Source organism: Pantherophis guttatus, chromosome 4 (assembly GCF_059756535.1).
Source record: "Pantherophis guttatus breed Tessera chromosome 4, ASM5975653v1, whole genome shotgun sequence".
Lineage (NCBI taxonomy): Eukaryota > Metazoa > Chordata > Lepidosauria > Squamata > Colubridae > Pantherophis > Pantherophis guttatus.
Genome location: NC_142066.1, coordinates 95,791,776 through 95,809,870, shown reverse-complemented (window position 1 = coordinate 95,809,870; position 18,095 = coordinate 95,791,776). Strand labels below are relative to the sequence as shown.

At 38.4% G+C, this 18,095-nt stretch overlaps 1 protein-coding gene across 1 annotated transcript in view; it reads right to left on the bottom strand.

The window, feature by feature from the left end:
* Positions 1–1,217: 1,217 nt before the first annotated feature.
* The window catches only part of TGM4 (transglutaminase 4), a 73,326-nt gene continuing 56,448 nt past the window's right edge, over positions 1,218–18,095 (bottom strand). Inside the window, exons 9-14 of the mRNA XM_060685955.2 lie at positions 15,498–15,601; positions 7,082–7,333; positions 6,425–6,721; positions 5,969–6,138; positions 3,564–3,700; positions 1,218–2,054 (exon numbers count right to left, since the gene is read on the bottom strand). Coding sequence (XP_060541938.1) covers positions 1,913–2,054; positions 3,564–3,700; positions 5,969–6,138; positions 6,425–6,721; positions 7,082–7,333; positions 15,498–15,601 — 1,102 coding nt within the window. The 3' untranslated portion in view covers positions 1,218–1,912. The remainder of the gene's footprint in view (positions 2,055–3,563; positions 3,701–5,968; positions 6,139–6,424; positions 6,722–7,081; positions 7,334–15,497; positions 15,602–18,095) is intronic.

Below are 18,095 nucleotides of genomic sequence, written 5' to 3'. Positions count from 1 at the left end.
TTAAAACCCTTATTATTTTCACTAATGAAAGAAACTGCCTTCCTAGAGCTCTTTTTCTATTAAATATACAGGTACCTACTGCCCAGAATTTCTATATATTTTCAGTAACTTTGGTGGTAACTCAGTGGCCAGATTTCATTAATGAAGGATCTGTTTTAATTCCAGCATTCTATATAACACTGTATTGAACATGTAAGTGGAGACTTTTTTAGGTTATTTGGTTATCCTTTTCAAGTTCATTTCATGCCACATTGAAACACTCATTTTTGCTTTACAACTACATTGATCATTCTGCATTCCCTAACTTGAGTGCTACAGCTCTCCCAACCCAATTTTAAACCAATAATTGCATGTATTAGTGTGCATTTTAACATTTAATTCCAAACAGGATTTAGTAATTCCCACCTGATATTTTAACACAAAAGAAAAGAGTATTAATACTGAAAACACTCTTGAATGAACTGCAAATAAGGCTGAAATAGTTCTCAATTCCTCCAATCTCTTAGCTAAAAGTGATATGAAACCTATTTGAAGACTTCTAGTTGATTTAAAACCTTTTCATATCCTTATGGGAAAAAATGTGTCTGTCTGTCCATACTAACGTGACTGTCCAGACTACTCAGATTGGTTTTAGTGAGTAAAGAGTATCACTCTGAGAACTTGGGAAGAACATACAAATGTGGGAATCTTCTCAAATTTGAAAACATCTTCCACGCAAGGCATTGTATGAAGTTTATTTTTTAAAAAATTACAGAAACATAAATTTCCCAGTCATACAGTCATTCTGTCTGTCTAATGCTGCTTCTACCTATTTTATTAGAACTGTGGCAAAACTGAAAAAAAGCCTGCTTCACTACATCCATTTACTGTAATATTTTAATTCAGCTGTTTATATATGTATTTTTCTTTTTGAAGGTTCTACAATTTGTGGGGTGGAGGGTGGGGGCAGAAAGTTTGAGACAAAAGCCAGGAAAGAATACTAAAGTACTTCCAATGTGTCCATCAAACCCATTTAAAATAGTCTGTTTATGTATGCATTGTAAAAATGTCTACAATTTACTCTTCCTTTTTAGGCATGGATAAATAAATGATTCTGCTCAGATGATCTACACATTCTCAAATTTCTTAGTGAGGACTGATCAGTTGCAAGGACATCAACACATGGATTTTAAAAATTATTACAAAGAAAGTAACAAAAGGAATAGCAGAAGAATTGATTGAGAAAACATGATTTTTATTTGATAGGAACTATTCATAACTAGAAGTGGTAGAGAAAGTAGAGTATGTGGAGATATACTTTGAGCTAAAAGACATAATTAAATTTTGGTGATATAAACACTTAAATAACTTTTAGGCACTAATTTGTGCTTCATTGGGAGCCATATTCATAGAGTGTACATGTGTAGAAAAGAATATTGAAATCTCTGTCAGTTATATTAATTATGGAAGTAAGCTTGAAGCCAGCCTAATATATCAAACACTACCTAGCATATTCTAAATGAAAGAACAAAGTATATGCAGCTTTGTAACATGTTGCATATTAGCAATTAGACCTACAGTGGGGAACAGTTACAAATTATAAAATGAAAAGAGAAGGCATAAATCTTGCCAGCCCCACAGAGCTAAAGGAAGACAAAATTCCTTCTAAATTATTCCAACTCCAGATTTCACATATCATGACTTCCGTAGTCATAAACTGTCAGAACTCTGCAAACTAAAAACATACTTCAATATCCTATTAAAACTCCATTAGATAAAATCAAAATAGTAATCCCCTGAAGCTACTAAAATTCTTTTATCTGTATATAATCTTTTGGCCCACAATCAAGGCTGCAAGCAAAATCTAGAAACTTAAATCATAACATGCATCTCTAGTGCCACCAAGTGATGATCTTTGGGAATACCATCATCACTATTCAAGGATGGAAATAATCTTTTCCACGGTTATTTCTTTTAGCTGAGTAGAATTCAGTTTGGCCACTATTTTCTTCAGTCCAGTCTTCTTTGGAGCACACACTATTTTGGATTTAAAGATTTTACCAGGCTCTATGTCCCTAAGAGAGAAAAGATAAAATGAATTGTATAGGAGCCTTTAGTTTGAAAAATCTGAGGATAGAACTTCTAGTTAAAATCTGCATGCAAGGGATAATTTTGCCATAATCTATAAGTGGAATTGTAGCTGAACACCAGTTATTTGGTATCTATATCTCCTAAACAGCAGACACGATGTGGCATAAAAGGTCTGCATGATGCTTGCTTACATTCCAGAAATGTTCTTAGGTATGTAGAGCAGGAATGTTGCATCCAATGTTCCTATTCCAGCCTCTAAGTCTCTTCCTCTTAATTTAATGTCATCCTAAATAACAATTTCAAAGAAAAGACACAAAGGAGCCACAGACTGACAAAAGAAAAAAAATATGGCAGCTTTATCCCAAAGGTGCTTTTTCAAGAGGCAACTGACTTTCTGGTTTTTCTTTGAAGATGTTTCGTTTCTCATCTAAGAAGCAACTTCAGCTCTGACTGGATGATGGGGAATGGAAGGATTTATATTCCTTGCAGGCAGCTGGTCACTTGCATTCTTTTAGTGAGTCGTTAAGGTCACCTGGAGGTTTATCTGTGTCATCAAGGTTACCTGAGATGTGGAGTCTTCTTGGAACTGTTGAAAGGATTGTGTTATAGATTGGAGATAGATGATGTCATATCTCTCCCTCTCTGTTGAGAGAGGGCTGTTCAATTTTGACATAGATGGCCTCTTGACCCCTCTTTCAAACCATTGGTTCTCTCTGTCCAAAATGTGGACTTTGCTGTCTTCAAAAGAGTGGCCTGTATCTTTTAAATGCAGATGGACTGCTGAATCTAGTCCTGATGTGTTTGTTCTCCTATGTTGTACAATGCGCTTATGAAGGGAAAACATTTCAACATTTCATGATCAAAGAGGCCATCTGTGTCAAAATTGAACAGCCCTCTCTCAAAAGAGGGGGGGGAATACAACATTATCTATCTACAACCAGTCCTTTCAACAATTCCCAGAAGGCTCCACACCCATTGGCACATTCAGGTGACCCTGATGACACTGATAAACCTCCAGGTGACCTTAATGACGCGCTAAAAGAAGCAAATGACCAGCTGTCTGCAAGGGATAACCATGATCTGGATAACTGAGAATCTCCATAGACATATGGCTGTTTTAAAAAGTTGCAGACAAAAATGCTACCATATGGTCCAAACTACCTATTAGAAGTTGCATTGTCTTATGCTTCATAGGGGCCTGCATCAAATGATAACCCAAATAAGATGCTTCTTAGTGCTTTATTAGCAATCTGTGAGCAAGTTCAGTTGTTGAACTAGCAGCATTAATAACAATAACAGTGAGGTGATTATGGTTACATTTAAACTACCATGGGACTAGTGTACCACACTTTAAAGCAAAGAAAAATAGCATGCATTACCATGTACAGAAAGAAGAGGTACATTTATGGTCACTAAGTCCAGAAAGCTAACTGCTTCAGTGTGCTATTGACTGACAAGAGAAAACAATTGTGGTTCAGCTATTTTCATCTTACCCTTGATCAAATACTTCCATCATAAAAATGCCCAGGCCTTCTACATACAATTTGCAGTTTTCCAATGGAATGGATAAAGTATTCTTGAAGATAAATGCACAGGTAAAATCTTGATTAATCTTTGCAGTATCTGCCATCTAAAAAGGATAAAAAAATCAATTAACTGAACATATTCAGTTAAAGAAAATGCAGTATAGAAGTCAAATATAATACAAAGATAGTAAAGGGAACATAATCATAGTATTTTTTTCAAACAACTATTTGAAGATGTTTAAGCCTGAGTATGGATGGAGAGGAAGTTCTTGCATTAATAGTTCAGGATCCTAGACTGATTATTTATTTATTTACTTATTTATTTATGTATTTATTTATTATATTTCTATATCGCCTTTCTCCCGTAGGACTCAAGGCGGTGTACAGTCAAGAAAAATATAGACACACAAACATCATAAAATTGCTAATTAAAATTATTACTTAGTTTGGTCAATTAAATAAAACCCAGAATTAGATAACATTTAAAAAATCATTCACATGTTCATATGTTTAGCCCCGCCTGTTGGAACATCAGGGTCTTGAGGGCACGGCGGAAAGCACGGAGATCAGGGATATTCCGTATCTCCGGGGGCAGTTCATTCCAAAGGGTTGGAGCCCTCACAGAGAAGGCCCTCCCCCTGGGAGTCGCCAGTCGGCATGATTTGACTGACGGTACCCTGAGTAGTCCCTCCCTGTGAGAACGAACTGGTCGGTGGGAGGCTATTGGTGGCAAAAGACGGTCTCGTAGGTACCCAGGTCCTAAGCCATGGAGCGCTTTAAAGGTGATAACTAACACCTTGAATCGCACCCAGAAGACCACCGGGAGCCAGTGCAGCTCGCGTAGGAGAGGTGTTACATGGGCGTAACGAGCTGCGCCCATAATCACCCACGCGGCTACATTCTGGACCAGTTGGAGCCTCCGGGTGCTTTTCAAGGGGAGCCCCATGTAGAGAGCATTACAGTAGTCCATACGGGAGGTAACTAGGGCATGAGTGACCGTGCGCAAGGCATCCCAATCCAGAAAGGGACGCAACTGGCAGATCAGGCGAACCTGATAAAAGGCACCCCTGGCCACAGCCATCAAATGATCTTCTAAAGATAGCCGTGAATCCAGGAGGACACCCAAGTTGCGGGCCCTCTCTGTGGGGAGCAAGATCTCATCCCCTATTGTCAGTGATGGTACCAGCTGACTATACCGGGATGCCAGAAGCCATAGCCACTCGGTCTTGGAGGGGTTGAGTCTGAGTTTGTTTCTCCCCATCCAGATCCGCACGGCCTCCAGGCAACGGGACATCACAGCAAGGGCATCATTGGGGTGGTCTGGGGTGGAGATGTATAGCTGTGTGTCATCAGCATACTGATGATTATGATTAGATTTAGTATCACCCAAAATTTGCACTGAGGTCCCTATTTAATCTCAGGAGCATTTTATCTGAATCAAATTTATTAGAATATAGGAAACTAACTTAATTCTATCCTCATCTATAGTCTCTTGTCTGTTTGCAACCTTCAATTAGCTGAAATGTTTGTATCAAATAGCAACCATTTTTGAATCAAAGTACCTCAAATCCTGTAACTTAAAAGAATATATAGCTGCAATGATGCAGTGGTTAGAATGCAGTACTGCAGGCTACTTCTGCTGATCACTGGCTGCCAGCAGTTTGGCAGTTTGGGTCTCACCAGGCTCAAGGCTGACTCAGCCTTCCATCCTTCCGAGGTCAGTAAAATGAGGACCCAGATTGTTGGGGGCAATATGCTGACATTGTAAACCGCTTAGAGAGGGCTGTAAAGCACTGTGAAGCGGTATATAAGTGCTATTGCTATATAGAAAATCCAGAAGCCATTATTCAGGATAACTGAAATTTCAAAGATATTCCCACCAGTTTTGTTCACAAATTTGCATCCATTGCAGGGCTGCTGCAGTCAGCTATAATCACAATTGTGATTTTTGATGCTGTCTGTCAGTTTTCAGCAAACAAAGTCATTGAGGAAGCTGTTAGAAAAGCGGAAATCACTTCCTCTCCCTCTGCTTTTTTGCCCATTCATAGTTATCTTGTTTCTCTCTCTAGATACGTAAATATTGACAAAAGAAGACTCAGTGGATCATAGGTTGTCTAGTGTGTTCTAAATACCAATCACAACCACATGTTATCATTGAATAGCTGTTTATTTTTTGTCATAGAAGCTAATCTCAAAGTAAGGAAGATCAAATCTGATTCATACCTAAGACAAATGGGAAATTCCATAGTTGTAAACTATACTATGAAGTTAAAAAAAATCACAGAGAGTAGAAAGAAAGCATTTTCATATTTATTGCAAAGAAAATAATATACTTACAGTTATCAGTGAAATTTTGAATATTTTATTCTTACCTCAATTTTGAGAGGTGGGTGCTCAAAATTTAAAGTAATCTGTTTTGTGAATTTTTCATTGGTTTCTTGAACTTCAGCAATAATATTTACTTTGATTAGAAGTTCATCCTCAGTAGACATCATTTTTTGCATGTAAGTGTCAGCTGTTATTTTCCAAGGTATTTGAATAACTGCAACAACACAAAAAAGGAACAGCTAGAGAAGGATAAGTTCACAGACTAGAAGACATTGTGTCCTTTATTTGGATAATTTTGCTGCTTTTTAAAAAATATTGCCGCCTTCTTTTGAAATGGAAATAGTAAGAAAGCTGAAAAGAGGAAGGCAATGAAGACACAGCTCCTCTATTTTTTATGTTCATATAGAAAATACTACAAATAAAAAGTCTAGGTAAAAGTGAGAAGAAAAAGGCTGCTTGTAACAAAAACTAGTTCTTGATGCACACATGCATGCACACACCTGGTTTGCCTTCAGTCTGGACAATCTGCTTGATTGTTGAAAGGTCTGCATATACTTTCCCAGTGTAAGATTCAAGCTGACACGAGGCAACAAGGCAGCCAGTCCAACTCCTCACAGATTCATTCTCTACAATGACATTCAGGTCAACTGGCTGCCCAGGCCACAAAGAATATTTTCCTTCCACCCCAAGTTTCAGATTTGCTTTCAGGAGGTTAGGAGGTGATATAGATTCATGGCTTGAAAGTTTTGAAATGAAGGAGTAAGCAGTTTCCACAGATTTTCTTTCCTCGTGAGTACCTTAAAAAACAGAACAAAAGGAACAACCAAGAACAAGAAAAAAGGTTGAGTTCATCAGAAATCATTTCCACTGTCAGTTATAAATATCAGATAAGTTTGTATCGAACAGTTTATTAATATTTAGAATTTCAGACTAAGAACTCTCCCATGCATGAACAGTTAGCAATGAAAAGGCTGTTCCTTATTGATTTACCTTTCTGACAATTATGCTGAATTATTTTTAAAATAGAAGTTTGTTTTAGTCATATATTTACAGCATAAGTGCACACTTCAAAATCTGAAGTGGGTACCATTAATAAACTAGGTGAAAAAATAAATTTCCCTGTTGATAAAAAAAGATCAAATGCATCAGTTGGTTACCTTCCAGAAATTTGTATTGGGTAGTGATGTCTTCACGGATGTTCTTCCCAACAGCTTTAGTGCTGATGTTCTTTCCTATTGCCTTAATTTCTTCCCACAGCTTGACACAGTCTTTTGTGCTCTTCTCATTCTTTACACGCCAAAAAATCTTGTCTGCATTTACTGCTGCAAACACAAACTTAGAGTCATAGGGAAGGTAGACTTCACCATTTTTGATGGCCTTGACCGGGCTTGGGCCACACTGGTAAATTCCTACAAAGAATGGAGAATAATTATGTTCCTATTAGTGGACCCAACAGAAGGCATTTCTGTGTCCATCCAGAATTTCAAAGTAAGCATACAATGGGCAGCATTAAGTAACACAGTTTCCTAAAGCCCTCCATTTCCATTTGCATGTCTTTGTAACCAGGAATTTTATTGTATTTATGAAAATACTGCAATAAACAATTATTAAAGAACGCCTGACGATGACAAGCAGTATACTAAATGTGCATTGTAGAAAAACATATTTTCACACATAACATAGATATAAATGGTTTGTCCTTTGGCAATTGTTATCAGAAACATGATGGCACCATAAAGTATTCCCTTGAACCAATTCAGTTTTATGAATTGCTTCACTGAGATCTAGGAATAATATTCCTGTCCCTCATCCATCTGTTATATTACATTCTTGAATTTGGTTTCTAATCTGAAAAAAGAACTAATGAATAACTAATCCACATTTAGTTTGTATATTCCATTCTGATACCTATGATTGCAATTTCCAGCCTGGTAAGTGATTTCAGGAATGCTGTTCTGTCTATAGAAAGTACATAGCACAGAAGTTAATAGTAGACCAAGAAAAAAATTCCTAAAACCTTGCTGAACAAGCTAGATACTAGGCCCATCTGAGTTGTTTCTGTCTCTTTTAACACCAAAAGTGCAAAAGACATGATGGGAATATAGAGTATAAATGTATACTGTATATAGAAAAGATAGAGAAAGATAGAAGCTCTTGGGCTGATGCTAAACTGCAACTCCCAGCAGTCCAAGTCAATATGAACGATGTTCAGATACCTCACATACTTCACTCCTCAGATCTAAAGTTACATTTCTGAATAACGTATTTTCCCCATGGGAACCAAGTCACTTAGATCTGTTTTGCCTCATCCACTATTGCACAATCCTTCCATAATTTCACTTCACTATCCCTGGTTTTCTGTAAAACTAAAGTTAATCGTACATTTCATGTATATAAGTAAAATATGCACAATTTTATTATACATGCATGCAGCATAAAGTAAATTAATTGTGAGAGGACAAACTTAATAGATTTTTGGGACTTCCGGTTGGCGCCGCCATCATCACTAGACGGTCTCTTTAAGACCGCCAGCCCCGCTGCCCGTAAAGAGCCGCCTCTACAGCTGAGAGGAGGCTTGAAAAACTCTGTGTTCCTGAGGAAACGTGAGGAGAGCCGGCAAGACCAGGTAGAGCCCCCTGTGAAGCCCCCAGATTGTCTTTTTTGCTTCTGGGGAGGAAGCAGGGTGAGGCTCCCTATCCAGCCCGCCGAGGCTCCAGACTCCGGGGACAACTCTGCATTCAGCAGAGCCAGACGACGTGACCAACATAACCAGCGAAATCCAAGAGATTTATCAAAAATAATCAGGGTGAAACTCAAAACTGCAAGTATTTGTATTAGCCCTGTGATTGAATTTAAGAACGGAGAAAGAGTGACAGTCTGCTAAAATGGCGTCCGGCTTCAGCGGTAGGAAAAAAGCTGAAAGCGAAAGTGGATTTGCCTGAGTGTTTTAACACGCTACAAAGTACTTAAAGCAACAGCGCTGGCTAGAAAAAAAGGGAAACGTTTTTTTTAAAGTGATTTTGATTTGTTCTTCCTCCCTTAGAGACTTGATTAAAGCTGGGGAAATTTCTGAGAGGATTCTGTGGTGGTGAAAAGGGAGGGAAGACTTCCTTCTTAGAAAGAGTCAGACTGCGTGGCAGAATGGCCTCAAAGCAGACAAAGCCAGCCACTAAAGCTGCAGGGGGGGGCTCCCCCACTCATAAGTCACAAGAGCAGTCATTAAGTTTGCAGACTCAGAGCCAAGCACAGGAGACTGGTTTTAAAGATTTGAAGGAATTTATTGCTGCGGCTCTGATGAATCAAAATGAAGTTATGGACCAGAAATTTAAAAAATCTCAACAGGAAATTAAGGAAGTGGTTCAAGAAAACTATGACAAGATGAAGCGAGACATACTGACAGTTGTGACTGGCTTGTCAGAAGTAGTTGTTCAGATTGATAAAAAAGTGGGAGAACTTAGTTCAGAAGTAGAATCTAAAATGAAGGAAGCTGATTATAAAATTTCCAATGTGGACAATAAAACGCAAAGGATTGAAAATGAAGTGACAATGATGCAATTTAGATTCATGGAGTTTGCTGTAAGACTGAGAGGAATAAAAGTAAACAACAGAGAGGATTTGAGAAGGGTTTGTGCTGATGCCTTGGCTGTGATGCTAAAGGTTAACCCTGAAGAGATTTTGTGCAAAATGGACAAAGTCTACAGAGTGAATTCTTGGGTGGCAAGGGAAAGGCAATTGCCTAGAGATGTGGTGATCTACTTTACAGATAGAAGAATAAGAAATGATATCTTGCAAAAGTCTTTTGTTTCTACTATTCAAGTGGATGGAAGGGAGATTGGGATTTATAAAGAGTTGCCGCCTAAGATGCTAAGAGATAGAAAGGATTTTGGATTATTGGTGACTGAATTAAAGAAACAACAAATTCCATTCAGATGGGACGCTCCAGTTGGCATAATATTGGGGCATCAAGGAGAGAGATATTGATTAAATACTGTTGAAAAAGCGGAAAAATTTTACTTCAATGTTTTTAAAACTGGCCCAACATCTCCATGTACATCCTCAGTGTTAGGTGTAGAGGAGGGCAATAAAGAGAAGCAATTTGAACAAGAGTTTGAAGAGCAGCGGAAACAGATGGAGGTGGAGGCAATGGAAATTCAAGGAGCAACAGGTTTTTTTTTGGATGAACCGTTGCTGGATCTTCCTTTAGAGGCTATAGGTGGACCACCCAAAAATACAAGAGAAGTGGTAGTGGATCTCAAGTTGATGTCGTATAAAGCTAAAGATCAGCGTATAACTCGATCAGCTTACAAACAAATTCTAGAGAAACAACAACAGCAGAGGTCTAAGCCACCACAAGATAAGAAGGGAGCCAATGGTAAAACAAAAATCCGAAGATATGGGAGGAGCTAAGCCGAAGACTACCAGTCTAGAACAGAAACTTCAGCAAATACTCTTAACGCTTCAGGAGACTACAAATGACAATTAAGTTTTTATCCTGGAATGTGAATGGATTGAACTCACCACAGAAAAGAAGGAAAATATTTCATTATCTGAGACAATTCAATAATGATGTTATTTGTCTACAAGAAACTCATATTAGAATACAAGATCAAAAATATTTGATAAAGTCTAGATTAGGAGCACAATTTATAGCCTCAAATCCGGAGAAAAAGAATGGTGTGGTGATTTATATAAATAAAAGATTGTCAGCTAAAATTATAGAAGCAGATGATTGTGGAAGATATATAGCAATTGAACTTTATACATATAATGGTTCAATTTTGCTGATTGGAATTTACGCTCCTAATCAGCAACAAGAAAATTTTTACAAAATATTGTACTCTAAAATATTACAATGGGACTATAGATCTATTTTACTTATGGGAGATTGGAATGGAGTAATAGATCCCAAAAAAGATAAAAAGAGTTTGGCAAAGTCATGTGTTAAATTACCACAGATCTTTTTCGATATGAAAGAAGATTTGGAATTGAAAGACATATGGAGAGTGCACAACCCAAAAGAACTGGATTTTACTTTTTTCTCAGACAGACATAGATCCTTCTCTAGGATTGATTTTATCCTACTTATGGCTGATTCACTTCTAAAAACAAAGAAAACAAAGATATTTCCGAGGACTTTAACTGACCATAGCCCGGTATGGATAGAAAGAGAAATGGGAAAGAATGAGAGAAGATTGTGGAGAGTAAATGAAAATTTGTTTAGATATGAAAAGAATGTAAATGAACTCAAAAAACAAATGAAGGAATTTTTTGAAATGAATTTGAATAAGGGTACCCCTATTGAAATTGTTTGGGACGCGAGCAAGGCGTATATGCAGGGGGTACTGATCTACATGAATTCTAAACTTAAATTAAATCAACAAAGAAAAAGATTAGAAATGGAAGGAGAGATAAAGAAAAAACAGTTACTCATAAAAAATCCAACAGATGAAAAACTACAAGGAATTATAAAACTTTTGAAAGATCAATTTCAAATGCTCACAGCGGAACAAGCAGCAACTAATTTACAATTTGCGAAACATAATACATTCTGTAACACTAATAAACCGGGCAGGTGGCTGGCTTACACATTGAGGAAGCAGCAGAGTACTCGGACTATTGGCAGTATTGAGTATGGAGGGAAGGAAGTTTTTCAACAAAGACTAATCAAAGAAGCCTTCTTAGATTACTATACCAAACTATATGCCAAAGATGATATACAGAATGAACTTATAAATAAATATCTAGAAGAAAGGAGAGTTATGAAAATTTCTAGTGATCACAAGGAAAGAACGAGTCAACCAATAACAGCTGAGGAGATTATCGTTGCTATTAAACAACTGAAAACAGCTAAAGCTCCAGGGACGGATGGTTTAACTGCGGTGTATTATAAAACTTTACAAGTAGAAATGATTGAACATCTTAAAGACTTATTTTGTAGCATACAACAAGGGGGTAAAATACCCCCTTCATGGAAAGCAGCTTTTGTCTCATTGATACCAAAAGAGGAAACAGGTTCTACAAAACCGGAAAATTTTAGACCAATATCTCTCCTGAATACGGATTATAAAATTTTTGCAAAAGTATTAGCCAACAGATTAATGCCAGTTATCCAAGAGGTGATTCATCATGATCAAGCAGGATTTATAGAAGGCAGATACATGAAGGATAATGTGAGGCAAATTATAGACTTATTGGAATATCTTGAGAAGAATAAACAGATCTCTGCAGTGCTGGCGTTTTTGAATGCGGAGAAGGCCTTTGATCGAGTGAATTGGAACTTTCTATTAAAGACTTTAAAAAAGATGGACTTTGGGGATCAGTTTGTGCAGGCGGTTTCAGCAATTTATCAAGAGCAAACAGCACAAATTATCATTAATGGAAGCTTAACTACAAACTTCAATATAGAAAAAGGCACAAGACAAGGTTGTCCGTTATCCCTGTTGTTGTTTATCTTAACTCTAGAAGTCTTGTTGAACACAATACGGGACTCGAGTACTTTGAATGGAATAGTTATAAGGCAAGAGGATTACAGAACAAGGGCATTTGCAGACGATCTGGTTGTTACCCTAACACAACTGATGGAATCAATAATCCAGATGAAAGACATTATAGAAGAATATGGTATGGTATCAGGATTTAGACTGAATCAGAAAAAAAACAAGATGATAGTTAAAAAGATGACAGAAGATCAAAAGAAGGAACTTGAAAGGAAGGCAAGCTTTGAAATAGTACCAAAGGTGAGATATCTAGGAGTCCAAGTTGCAGATTCAAATATAAAACTGTTCCAAAATAATTATGAGGTGTTGTGGCGAAAGGTACAAAAGGATATGGAAACCTGGAAAAAACTGCAGCTGTCCTTACTTGGAAGAATAGCAGCAGTTAAGATGAATGTTCTACCTAGATTTTTATTTTTGTTTCAAAAATAAAACGTAAGGTTTTTGTTATGTTAGTCATGATGTTTGCAGTTGCTTAAAAGTGATAAACAGCTGATGCTTAAAAGTGATAAACAGCTGATGGAATGGCAAAAAGGAGTGAATAATCTCATTCTTTGTTTGGAATGAGAAAAAGCCGAGAGTTAAACTGAAAATTATGCAAGATGTTCGTGAAAGGGGTGGCCTTAAACTTCCAAACCTACGACTGTACTATGAAGCAGCAGCGTTGACACAAGCAAGTGATTGGTTTGGAAGGACAAAGACTGGAATATTCAATAAAGAAAGTCATGACCTTGAACTTGGTTGGCATGCATATTTATTTTACGAAAATAAAGTGGATAAAGTATTCAACAGCCATATACTTAGAAACTCCTTGATGAGAGTATGGAAGAAGCACCAGTTCAAATGGGATTATAAAATACCGTTGTGGTTGGATCTTGGTCATATTATACGGAATACAAATATAAAGTCACTCGGAGGGGGTTTATACAAAGAAGTACTTTTTAATGAGGGGGGTAGATGGCAACTAAAGACATTAAATACACTGTTGGAAGAAGGGATCAATTTAACTTGGTTACAATATAATCAACTTCAATTGAGATGGAGAGAAGATCAAAAAACTGGTTTAATGTTGCATGAAGAAGAATTGGTAAGACAGATAAAAGAGAAAGGCCCAATGCATATCAAGAGGGTTTATAACGTTTTGCTAGAAAGAGATTCAGAAAATGAATTGGTTAAAGATTGTATGATAAAGTGGGCGCAAAACTTTGCAGAACCAGTTATGATGGAAACGTGGGAAAAAATATGGGTCCAGAATGTTAAATTTATGCAGTCACAGAATTTGAGGGAAAATTTTTACAAAATGTTTTATAGGTGGCATTTAGATCCTAAGAAATTGTCGTGCATGTATCCTAATGTTCAACCAAAATGTTGGAGATGTGATTGTTTAGATGCTACATATTATCATATATGGTGGACTTGCAAGAAAGTGAAGGCTTTTTGGATAAAAAATTGGTGGGTTATGCAAAATGTTCTGAAGAAAAAACTCCAATTTTCTCCTCAATTGTTTCTATTGGGCATAGTTAAGGACTTTTCATTGGGTGAAACAAAATTGATATTGTATATGGTGACAGCAGCTAGGTTACTGATTGGTCAATATTGGAAAAGGGATGTTATGCCTACTATTGAAGAATGGACTTTGAAGGTGGCCAGTTTTGCAGAAATGGTGAAGATATCAGCATATTTAAAAGACTGGACTCAAGAGACCTATGCATGGGAGTGGAAGAAATGGATAGATTATGTGCAGAATAAATACCAAACTAAGAAGTACCAGATAGCTTTTAGCTGAATGTTGTGTAGAAATGTATAGTATACAGGGAGTAGAATAGTTGAATGTCATGTAGAAATGCATAGTACACAGGAGGTAGAATAGATGGGCGGTAAAGTATGATACTTGCAGGGTCGTGCTGAGGATTTTGTTCAGTATCTGCACGATAAAATCACTCAGATTCGGGAAGGCCTGGTTTCCGACTGGGTAGGTACAGGCGGGATGATGGAGGCCGGTCTTGAGAATGTCATTTGGGAGGAGTTCGATCCTGTTGCTCCCGAGGACGTGGACAGGATACTGGGGCGGCTGAATGCGACCACATGTTTATTGGACCCGTGTCCTTCCTGGCTAGTACTGGCCTCCCGGGAGGTTACGCGAGGCTGGCTCCAGGGTATTATCAATGCTTCTTTGGGTGAGGGTGTCTTGCCATCAGCCTTGAAAGAGGCGGTGGTGAGGCCCCTCCTCAAGAAGCCTGCTCTGGATCCAGCTGTTTTGGCTAACTATCATCCGGTCTCCAATCTTCCCTTCGTGGCGAAGGTTGTTGATAGTGTGGTGGCATGACAGCTGCCTGGGTACCTGGATGAAGCTGTCTATGTGGATCCACGCCAGTCTGGCTTCAGGCCTGGGCACAGCACGGAAACGGCATTGGTCGCGTTGGTGGATGATCTCTGGAGGGCTCGGGATAGGGGTTGCTCCTCTATCCTGGTCCTATTAGATCTTTGATACCATCGACCATGGTATCATGCTGCGCCGGTTGGAGGGGCTGGGAGTGGGGGGCACCGTTCTACAGTGGTTCTCCTCCCATCTCTCCGACCGGACGCAGTCAGTGTTGGCAGGGGGCAGAGGTCGACCCCGAGGCGCCTTGTGTGTGGGGTGCCGCAGGGATCGGTTCTCTCACCCCTTTTGTTCAACATTTATGTGAAGCCGCTGGGCGAGATCATCCGTAGCTTTGGGGTGGAATTCCATCAGTACGCTGACGATACTCAGCTGTACATCTCCACCCCAGGCCATCCCAACGATGCCCTTGAAGTGATGTCCCGGTGCTTGGAGGCCGTGCGGATCTGGATGGGGAGTAACAGGCTTCAACTCAACCCTTCCAAGACCGAGTGGCTGTGGCTTCCAGCGTCCCGATATAGCCAGACTTCACCTTGGGGAAGTCATGGGGGGAGGGGAGGGTTAGGGAGGGTTAGGGAGGGAAAGGGGGGGAATGGGAAAATTTGTATTTGTAAAACTCAATAAAAAAAAACTTAATAGATTTTAAATATAACCAAATACTAACTTTTCATTTGCTTGTGCATATATCTGGCATCCTACCTTGGCTTATTTCCTGAGGTGTGGCATCAATTGCCTGCCAGCCGTCAAAGCCACTGGGCAAGTCCAGTCTTTTCATCCAGACCTCATTCCATACATGAAAGTTCCTACATGCAGATAAGTATTAAGAGTTCCAAATAAAGATACAAAATTATAGCCATTTCATTTATTTTGTAAATTGCAGAGAATGTTAACAGGCCTTATATATTCCAATCTTTCTTAGAACAGCTTTACCCCCAACTGATATCCTCCAGATGCATTGGCAGTTATATGAGGTTTATGGCCCATCTCGATGAAAATTATATGGGCAGCAGTAGATTATATTAGATTTTTCTCTAGTCTGATACCAAAATGGTTTTGAATACTTTGAATGAACCTTTTGTGTAACAAAGTGTAGGGTTTTCTAAGAAGCTTTTTGAAAGAGGATGATGGGCTTTTTTAAAACTTGCAGGACCAACTGTGTGCCATAGTGTTAAGGAAATTGGAAAAAGCATGAAGATGGTTCTTCTGCTCTGGCTAATGAGGTGGGTGAAGGACCAGGTTTTGTCATTCAGGTTCTGTGTCTTAAGATGATGCTTTCCTGCTTCTCTATTACGCAAAACAATAGGATTTTCAAAAAGGTTTTAATGTAGAAACAGGACACAAAGAAGCTATGTTCACAATGCATTTATTGTACATAAGAAGGCAGCAAAGATTTATTCTAGCTGTTCATTCATCTTCTAGAACATAAGAAAGTCTCCAAACCTTCATGAATAGGATTTTAGGAAACATAAAAAGAGTAATATATTTTTTTTAAGTAGCAATTTTGGATCTCACAACATTTCTAACATTTCTAAACTAATTGCCATTTCTGTTCAAACCCAAAGTTAACAGAATAACAGAGTTGGAAGGTACCTTGGAGGTCCTTATAGTCCAACCTCCTGCTCAAGCAGGAAACCTATACCATTTCAGACAAATGACTGTCCAATCTCTTCTAAAAAAATCTCCAGTGTTGGAGCACACACAATTTCTGGAGGCAACTCATTCCACTGATTATTTGTTCTGTCAGGAAATTTCTACTTAGTTCTAGGTTGGTTTTCTCCTTGATTAGCTTCCATCCATTGCTTCTTGTTCTGCCTCAGGCATTTTGGATAATAGGTTGACCCCTCTTCTTTGTGGCAGCCCCTTAGAGATAGGAATACTGCTATTGTATTACTCCTTGTCCTTTTTAAAATTAGACATATCCAATTTCTGCAACTGTTATTTGTATGTTTTTAGTCATCAGTCCCCTACTCATCTTTGTTGCACTTCTCTGCACTCTTTCTAGAGTCTCAACATCATTTTTATATTGTGGCAACCAAAACTTAGTGCAATATTCCAAGTAGGGTCTTGGGAAGGCATTATAAAGTGGTATTAATATTTTATGTGATCTTTATTCTATCACTCTGTTAATATAGCTTAGGACTGTATTCTGTTTTTTTGGCAGCTGCTGCACACTGCTGGCTCATATTTAAGTGATTGTCTAGGACTCCAAGATATCTCTCACAGTTACTACTATCTGTGTTTTTCCTGAAAATAAGACCTGGTCTTATTTGCTTTTGAGCCCCAAAATAAGCACTAGGGCTTTTTTTCAGAGGATGCCTTATTTTTTTTCCATGTACAGGAGGCTCACTTCTGCTTGTTTGCAATGGGGCAGGAAGCTACACGAAGTACAAGTGCTGCTGCAGTGAGGCAGGGGGTAGAACTGCCCAGTGCACCACACAACAGCTTACTTAGGACCTCCACAGCCAGGCCATCCACACCCAACACCTGCCTCACCTTGCATAACTTGATGCGGGGCACAAGGGACAGGTCCACCATGGCCATGAGCAACTAGACAGAATGGGTGGCTGGCCGGCTCTGCAGGCTCTTAAGTAGGGCTTATTTTGGAGGTAGGGCTTATATTAGGCGCATGTGTAAAACATGCTATGGCTTATTTTGGGGATAGGTCTAATTTTCAGGAAAACAGGATTATTGAGATAGGTACTATATATTCTATACCTATGTATTTGGTTTTTCTTGGCTAAATGTAGAACTTTCTGTAGAGATAAACTTTTTTTTATGTAGGGCAACTCCATCTCCTCTTTTATTAGGTCTGTTTCTTTCATGAAATTTAAGTCCCTCTAGTTATATATTCCATTCATGGGTTTCATTCCAAATTTCTGTAATGGCAACAATATCATATCTGCCGTCATGTACTTAGATTTCTAGTTCATCCTATTTATGCAATGGGGTATAGGCATTTGAGTCCTTTTTGACTCAAACCCCTGTGTTTGTTTTCTACATTACCTGTTTTGTGTCCGAGTTCCCCTTTAGCCTTACTACCTATTTGATTAGTGCACATGGTATTGTACATACTGCCACACTTGGTGTTTTTTTAACATCAATCTTAATATTCTTAATTGCACAAACATCTATGTTAGAAACACTGAGAACTCTATTGGTTTTGGGTTGCTGGGGATAGAAATGTTCTGTATCAATTCTGTCCCCATTATTCAGTTTAAATAATTCTCCAGAAAACTTCTGAATTTAGTACTAAATAACTCAGTCCCTTTCTGTGATGGATGTAAACCATCCCTTTTG